The sequence below is a fragment of the Bufo gargarizans genome, chromosome 6 (assembly GCF_014858855.1).
Source record: "Bufo gargarizans isolate SCDJY-AF-19 chromosome 6, ASM1485885v1, whole genome shotgun sequence".
NCBI classification, from domain to species: Eukaryota; Metazoa; Chordata; class Amphibia; order Anura; family Bufonidae; genus Bufo; species Bufo gargarizans.
Genome location: NC_058085.1, coordinates 153,232,271 through 153,241,123, shown reverse-complemented (window position 1 = coordinate 153,241,123; position 8,853 = coordinate 153,232,271). Strand labels below are relative to the sequence as shown.

The 8,853-nt window shown below is 49.2% G+C and overlaps 1 protein-coding gene across 6 annotated transcripts in view; it reads left to right on the top strand.

The window, feature by feature from the left end:
- The first annotated feature begins 1,980 nt into the window (after positions 1-1,980).
- The window catches only part of SEC31B (SEC31 homolog B, COPII coat complex component), a 127,513-nt gene continuing 120,640 nt past the window's right edge, over positions 1,981-8,853 (top strand). For 3 of the 6 annotated variants that reach the window (XM_044296837.1, XM_044296834.1, XM_044296838.1), the window contains exon 1: positions 1,981-2,152. In XM_044296837.1, the coding sequence (XP_044152772.1) occupies positions 1,985-2,152 (168 nt within the window). In that variant the 5' untranslated portion in view covers positions 1,981-1,984. The remainder of the gene's footprint in view (positions 2,153-8,853) is intronic. The other 3 variants (XM_044296836.1, XM_044296835.1, XM_044296833.1) reach the window with 1 other exon arrangement.

Here is an 8,853-nt window from a genome sequence, read left to right as displayed (position 1 = left end):
GGATATGGTTGTATGAATGGGGCCTTGTACAGATTCTACTGAAATAAATTAAAATTAAAAAAATTAAGAGTTACAGTTAGCAGTGTACCTCCAATGGAGGCAGATCTCGCCGCTGCCATTGTCCCCCTGGAGGAAGGGGGCCTGGTTTTGGACAAAAGGCTTCGCCTCCTAAATACACTTAATTCTCGCTCCTGTCTTGAGTCCCTGTCCGGGCTCAGGCTCTGTTTTCCAGCTCCCTGATTCCTCTGTCCTGTCCTCGGGGCCCCCCTTTACTCAGCACATCATGAGTGGCTAGCGCTGCACCCGCTGAAGTCCCGACTAGCGCTCTATGTTGTCTCGCTCCTGGGTGCTGGGCTGGCCAATCAGCATTAGCGGTGCTTGCAGAGCCTGCTGGTGATTGGCTTGGCTAGCGCCCAGCAGAGAATCTTTAGTGTCCTGAGCCACGGAAGTCGGGATTTCATTCCTCTGCAAGCAACTTGCAAGTGACAGTGTAGAGGATGATGAGAGTGACTTCTGCTGAAACGCTGACTTTAGATGAGAAGTGACTGTGCTGTCAGTAATATGTGTTTTGGGGGTGACGTCAACCCCTCATTGCCAGTGCTGAACCCCCAGTTCTGATGCAGAGTTCTACTCTCTCAGGTCAGCTCTGCAGACGAACATGGCCTGCTCTGTGCACTCGGATGAAGAGACACATTGTTTGTCGTGCTTTACACTGCAGCTTAGCTCCGTAAGGGCATTACTGACTGGAACAGTTTAGTAAGGTCTGATTCACATGACTGTACTCAGTCCGGGTAACAGACTGTGTGTCAACTATGTATCTCCAAGACCGACCCCAGCTCCCCTGACCCGAACTGAATGCACCATCGTGATTTCTGATACAGCCAGTTCCTATCTGATTGTAGGTCTATTGTACTGCACTCACATCGTCATGTCCCGCAATCAGATAGGAAACGACTTTTATAAATCACTATGGTAGTTTGCATTAGGGGAGCTCGGTTGGTCCAGCAGATGCAGTCAACACAGGGGCCGTGTTTCCCGGACCAATCAGGCCCCCATCCTTGTGCCTTGGAAGGGGTCCCAGCGGTCAGGCCCTCATCAATCAGACATTTTTCAACCATTCTGTGAATAGATGATAAATGCGCACCACAAGGATCAGCTGAATATATATTTATTAGGGTACTTTCACACTAGCGTTGAAGTTTTCCAGTATTGAGTTCCGTCACAGGGGCCCAATACCCGAACAAACGTTTCAGTTTTGTCCTAATGCATTCTGAATGTAAGGCAATCCGTACAGTATGCATCAGGATGTCTTCCGTTCTGTCCCTCTTACGATATATGTCCGGAGAAAATACCGCAGCATGTTGCGGTATTTTCTCCGGCCAAAATTCAGGAACATTTGCCGGATTGCCGGATTGCCAGATCCAGCATTCATTTCCATTGAAATGTATTAATGCCAGATCTGGTACCAAGTGTTCGGGAAATAGCCGTATTGACGGATCCGGTTTTCCTGTCTGCGTATGCGCAGATCTTTAAAAATGTGGAAAAAAAATGAATACCGGATCCGTTTTATCGGATGATACCGGAGAGACGGATCCGGTATTTTAATGCATTCGTCAGACGGATCCGGAAACAAATGATATCCGTTTGCATACGGATTTACGGATCTGGCAGGCAGTTCCGGCGACTTACTGCCTGCCGGATTCTTCTATCCCTAGTGTGAAAGTACCCTTAGCCTCATACAGCAATAAACCATACCAAAAGTTCAGACTGACACCTGCTGGAGTAATATATATTGCATTAGTCTAATTCTATTGACCAGCTGCAAAAAAGCAGAGTAGGACAGAGAAATTCTGTACAAGACAAAATTGCCCACATTTTTTTTAGAAATGTCATTTCTCCAGTAACCGGCGGCATCTCTGCTGCTTTAAATGACAGCTCGCTGAGATGTGAGCTTGGCGCTGTTGTTCAGCCCGGGAACCAGCAGATGGCAGCAGTCCCACCACCTCCAGTCTTGGCCTTGACCGGCCAGCCCCAGCAGACACAGCAAACTGGGCAGCGGCTGGGTGCGCTGCGCTACAACGCGTTTTCTTCGGTGCGTCCCACTCCGGCCGCCGTAAAGACCCCGTCCGGGACAACTGGCTCACCTAGACCGGTAAGCCACGGCACCGGAGGGGAGGAGGGGGGAGGGGAAGTGTCAGCATGACGGGAGTTAACACCTAGCTACTTCAGAGTTGTGCTGACCACAAGTGACGTAGTTACCGGGCCTGTCACTGGGGTGTATGGGGAGATGAACTGCACTGACCCTGCAGGCTGGCGGGGGTGCTTCCTGACTAGGGCAGTAGTCCTGAGGGCTGGCACGCTGGGTGTTGTTGCTAGGGAAGGCACATTGTTATTCCATACATGGGCAGAGTGTGTGCCATCAGGATGGCACTGGGGGTTATAAGAGGATACTGGATGATATAAGTGCCCATGTCATACCCATCACCCCCCAGTAACATTCTGTAACCTGGAATCCAGTAATCCGGAAAGTCTGGTAATCCGGAAGAGGACCTTCAACTGGAGACGGAACCGAAGCCCCGCGTACTGGCCTTTGTTCTGCTGGACTTTTACTGGCATTTCATGTTAGTCCACAAGTACAAAGGGGCCGTGACTATAACGTAATTGGCATAATCTTACCCTCAATCCGTCTGGAGCGGTGACATTGTAGCCATGGTGATGACAATTCCAGCAGTTAAAGGGCTGGTCTGAATGGTTTAAGGCAATTCGTTTTGTACGTGACCATATTTTTGGTCGGCATCCGTAAAAGCGGACCCATTCATTTCTGTTGGGCCACAAAAAACACAGACAGGACAGAGGTGTTAGGTTCCGCTGTCAGTGGTTGGTTTACCACGATTGACCATTTCCAATGGAAATAAAACAATAATTTTATTTATACTTAACGTGTGTACTGAGAAAATCCCAGCTGTACCCCTCACACGGGAGCGTGGCCCTTGTAGCCACGGACAGCATGCAGGCGAAGCTAGCGCTTTCACTAGCCAGTAATCGGGTTGTCCTAATTTATTTTTTTAAACGCAGGAAACTATGAAAAGGGGTTGTCTCACTGCAGCATATTGCCTTTATTATGTAGAGAAAGTTAATACAAGGCACTTACTAATGTATTGTTATTATCCTTACTGCCTCCTTTGCTGGCTGGATTAACTTTTCCATCACATTATACACTGCTCGTTTCCATGGCTACGAACACCCTGCAATCCAGCAGTGCTGCACACTATAGGAAAAAGTGCTGGCCTCTCTGGTGGCTGGGACCGCGGGAGTGCACATAGGCCAGTGCTTTTTCCTATAGTGGGCAAGCATGGCCACCTCTGATGGATTGCAGGGTGGTCGTAACCATGGAAACGAGCAGTGTATAATGTAATGGAAAATTGAATCCAGCCAGCAAAGGAAGCAATTTGGATAATAATACATTAGTAAGTGCCTTGTATTAAGTTCCTCTACATAATAAATGCTATTTGCTGAAGTGAGAAAACCCCTTTAAGGCCTCGTTCACACTCCGTTTGTGGATCCAGCAGGCTGCTCCGGCACAGAGCATCTTGCTGATCCCCATTGACTGCAGTGTAGTCTGGCTGTAATCCATCTAATTTCCGTAAAAAATGCTGGGGTAGGCATAAACTGCTGCATGCAACTGTTTTCTTGTGGCCGAAACCCGGCATTTTGGGCGGAAATAGGCCGGATCACCGCTGGACCGTGGGGATCTGGCAGGGAAGTAAAGGATTCGGCAGTCTTCTTCGTGCCAAAACAGCTCACCGGATCCACAAACTGAATGTTTGATGTAGGGCTGAAACGATTACTCGAATTAATCGATTAACTTGACACAAAATAATCCTCAAATTAATCGAATTGGTGATTCGTTTGTGCCGTGTGACCACAGAGTGTAAGTGAAGAGCTTGCTATTACTCACGTTCCGTGGTCACCCTCCTGCTCGCACAACGCTGCTTTGGATCCTGACGTACACACATCATCAGGACATTTTAGTTCACTGGCGCTGTGGCTGGGCACTGATGGGAGGGGGAGCAACTGATGACATGGGGGAGCTGGTGGCACTGGGGTGGGGGAGAGCTGACGGCATTAGAGGGGGAGCTGACGGCATTGGGGTGGGGGAGAGCTGAAGGCACTGGGGGAGTGGAGCTTATAGGACTGGGGTGGGGGAGAGCTGAAGGCACTGGGGTGGGGGAGAGCTGATGGCACTGGGTTGGGGGAGAGCTGATGGCACTGGGTTGGGGAGAGCTGAAGGCACTGGGGGAGTGGAGCTGAAGGCACTGGGGTGGGGGAGAGCTGAAGGCACTGGGGTGGGGGAGATCTGAAGGCACTGGGGGAGTGGAGCTGATGGCACTGGGGGAGTGGAGCTGATGGCACTGGGGGAGTGGAGCTGATGGCACTGGGGGAGTGGAGCTGATGGCACTGGGGTGGGGGAGAGCTGAAGGCACTGGGGTGGGGGAGATCTGAAGGCACTGGGGGAGTGGTGCTGATGGCACTGGGATAGGGGAGAGCTGATGGCACTGGGGTGGGGGAGAGCTGATGGCACTGGGGGATAGTGGAGCTGATGGCACTGGGGGATAGTGGAGCTGATGGCACTGGGGGATAGTGGAGCTGATGGCACTGGGGTAGGGTGGGGTGGAGCTGATGGCACTGGGGGATAGTGGAGCTGATGGCACTGGGGGATAGTGGAGCTGATGGCACTGGGGGAGTGGAGCTGATGGCACTGGGGGATAGTGGAGCTGATGGCACTGGGGGATAGTGGAGCTGAAGCTGATGGCACTGGGGTGGGGTGGAGCTAATGGCACTGGGGGATAGTGGAGCTGAAGCTGATGGCACTAGGGGGAATTGATGCACTTGGGCTGAGGGGGGAAGGAAGGGTTTTGGGGACAGATGGCAGGGGATCTAATGAGTTTTTATAAAGGAAAACGGTAAATTTATTTTTTCTTATTAATCATAAAAATAATTGGTAGAATACTCGATTACCAAAATAATCGTTTACTGCAGCCCTAGTTTGATGTGAATGAGGCCTTAAAGGGGTTTTCTCATCTCCGACAATGGGGGCATATCGCTAGGATATTCCCCCATTGTCTGATAGGTGCGGGTCCTACCGCTTGGACCCACACCTATATCGAGAACGGCGCGGGAAAAGCTGTGGCTGGAGGACCCCAGATTTCCTACCGCTGGGACCAGCACCTATATCGAGAACGGTGCCCTGAAAGTGAGGTAGGGCGCACTGCGCATGCGCAACCGCCCTCCATTCATTTCTATGGGGAAGACGGCAATAGCCGAGCCAGCGCTCGGCTATTTTCGGCATCCTAGCGATATACCTCCATTTTCTAAGATTGGAATACCCCATTAATAATAATAAAAAGTTGCCCTCACAGTTCTCCATTCCCCCCTTTCCAGCGCCACCTCTCTGATCCTTCCAACCAGGCTTTGTTTTCCTGACTGTAGCAGTGATGTGCCCCTATATCACAGGAGTCTTGTGATTGGCGGTCACATGTGGTCTGCTGCAGCCTGAAATATGACATCATGGCTGCAGAGACGGGGAGGATTGGATCAGCTTCGCTGTAATGGAGGGGTTCAGAATCGGGAGTATAACTTTTTTTAAACTATTTGAATAGGTTTCCTGTTAATTCTGAAAACCCAATTAAGGGGTTGGTTCATCTCAGACATGGATGGCACATCACTAGGATATGCCATCAATGTCAGATGGGTGCAGGTCCCACCTCTGCAACCCACTTCTGTCTCCAGTATGGAGCCCCCGAAGTGAATGGAGAACAGCCGCACATTGCGTGGGCACCAGTCCGTTCACCGCTGTGGGACCCGCACCTATCTCATATTGATGTCTGAGAAGACACAACCTTGTAAGGCACAGTCACTTCCACTGACCCATTCCTTGTGACAGCCCTTGTGTACCCTTACTCTACACCACCTATTGGTTGTCTTACCTGCGCATGTTATGACATCTTAAGCCACGACTCTTTTCCACTAACCAACTGTCGTGTCGCAGTTTCAGCATGTCACAGTGCGACACCATAGACTACCATTATAAAAATTGCCGTGCGACAAAATGTTGCGCGACTAATGTCGTCGTGTAGACCTAGCCTAAAGGGTATATTCGGTTTCTTCTATTGATGACCTATCCTCATCAATATCAGATTGGCGGGGGTCCGGCTCCTTGCACCGCTGCCGATGTATGAAGAGAACGTGGCGCACCTGCAAGTGCTGCATTCTCTTCACCGTTTACCGCCCTGCACATTGTCAACATTTCAGCTCCGCCGTCCCATTCGCTTGAATTGGATGAAGCAGTTGTAGTTACATTCCTTCCCATTCAGGTAATTGCTCCTGCTCACCGCTGCAGTTGATGGTGAGCAGGTAAAGCATCTGCCGCAAGAGGATCCGGCACAAATGCTCGCTGTCGGACAGATCAAAAAACGCTGCATGCAATGGTTTTTGTCCATTTAAAACCTAACTTTTGTGCCAGATCACCGTCTGATCACATCATAGTCAATAGGGATCTGTAGAATCCAGCATTGCTGGATCCGGCCGGAAACATTCATGAATGTGGGCTAAACAAGTAAGGGACTGCACCGATCGCAGCGGCACTGTGCTCTCTTCAAACCGCTGGGGGTGCCGGGAGTCAGATAGAACATCAATATCAGAAACTGGACAACTCCTTTAACAGAAAAACCTACAGCACAAACATATGAGCGCGCATTGTCCAAGTCTGGATTTTCAGTGGGAATGTCAGATGCAGAGAAGATAAAATCATCTGTGACTGCAGCGGTCTCTTTGTACAAGGGGGAAAAGGCACGTTTCTTTCAAAAGAGGTTCTGCCCTTGGGTTTGAATATGACAAAAATGATTTATTTGAGCAAGTCCCCATGTTGGTGCCTGTGGTGTATTGACTCTCTGTCCCAGGTATGAATGGTATTTGTCGTCTGTGATGTAGAATTGCCGGAGCTGCACAAAGCAAATGCCAACTTCAATCTTCGTCATGGCATCTCGTGTTGAGAGGGGGACAGATGTGGACAGTGACATGTTTTCAGTTACTTTCTATTACCTTATGGGATTGACAGGAGGGGAGGAGGATTGTAATAGACTTTACTGCAGTGAAACATCATTTCTCTTCCAGTCCGGCGTCCACAGATAAGACTCGGATGGCAGGTCACAGTGCGGGATCTGCGCTGTTTTGTGTAGTCCAGCTTTGTCATCCACATATACATGAAGGCTGCTGCTGTTTATTGCTTGCTTCCACCACTCCTGGTAGCGGCTGGTGGAGATAGCTTCATAGTGGACTGCACAGAAGTATTATTAAAATATGGGTCCCGGGGGGAGACTTGTGTGCTCCTGCTTGAGCTTTACTTTGAATCCTTGGCTGTAAAACCCTGTGTCTTGTGTATACACTGTGAAAAGCTCCTAGAGTACGTATGAAATGTATGGCTCCATTTACCTGACGCAACATACGTCAGTGGGCGACTTATGCCCACTGATATAAATTGGATGCCTGAACCGAGGAATATTTTAGAGCCTTCTCTTATGTGTTGGGAAATCTTAATGATGCAGTGTTTACAGATCCTAAGGGTAGTGGTACAGCAGAGGCTCGAGGCCGCCACTGTTCAGCGCACCCATCCTGGTCCTCTGCCTCCTGCTCTCTTACTGTCCTCACTGGGCCCAGCCACCGTGGTAGCTCTGTCTCTCCACTCAGACTGTGGCCCGCTTGCTGGCTTAAGCCTCTCCTTCCTAGGGCTCATGCACATGACCGTATAGCTTTTTCAGTGTCGTGTGGGCCGTTTTTCAGTTTTTTGTTTCAGTAGTGTTTCCAGTTCTGTTCCGTTTCGTTTTTCCATATGGCATATACAGTAATTAGATAGAAAAAATTGGTCTGGGCATAAAATTTCCAATAGATGGTTCCACAAAAACGGAACGGATACGGAAGACATATGGAGTACATTCCGTATGTGTTCCGTTTTTTTTTTTTTTTTTTTTTGCGGACCCCTTGACTTGAATGGAGCCACGGAACGTGATTTGCGGGCAATAATAGGACATGTTCTATTTTTGAATGGAAATACAGAAACGGAATGTACACTGAGACATTTTAGTTTTTTTTGCTGACCCATTGAAATGAATGGTTATGTATAAGTAACGCATACTGAACTAAAAAAATGGCCAGTATACTGAACACAAAAAACTTTTGTGTGCATGAGCTCTTAGTGTGTAGAGTGCGTGCACTACTTTTAAATGGCCAGCACGTGCACACCCTAGTTCACACCAGCCAATGGCTGGTTATCTGACCTTTGCCAAAGGAAGGGTGCCTGAGCAATAGGTTGTCTAGCTTACTAGTTCCCTGAGAAGGTTTGCTATATTTGTTTGTCTACCGGTTTACTGGATTCTGACGGTTCTCTGCCTGCCCTGACCTCAGACCATTTACTGTATAACACATACTCCACTAGCTCTGAACTCTGTCTGTCCTTGACTACAACTTTGCCTGACCCCTCAGCGCTCAGCATTGGTGTCTCTAATCTCTGTGGATCAGCTGTCAATGACACAGAGACTAATCCAGGAGGTAGCGGCCTGATGTTTCCCCTGCAGAGAAGTCTAGGGGTTAAAGGGTGAATATTAGTGGACTGCCAGGATTGGTTGACCCAGTGGTTCCATACCCACTACTGTAACAGCTAGTTACACTAGAGCATAATTCATGTGCATTTCTGCGCCTGTATTTCAGCTGGATGTGCGCGGGTCTAGTAACCCCGTCTTACAGCATTCAAGGGATTTATGATGCCGTCAGCTCAAATCATTAGGCCCGGGACATTCA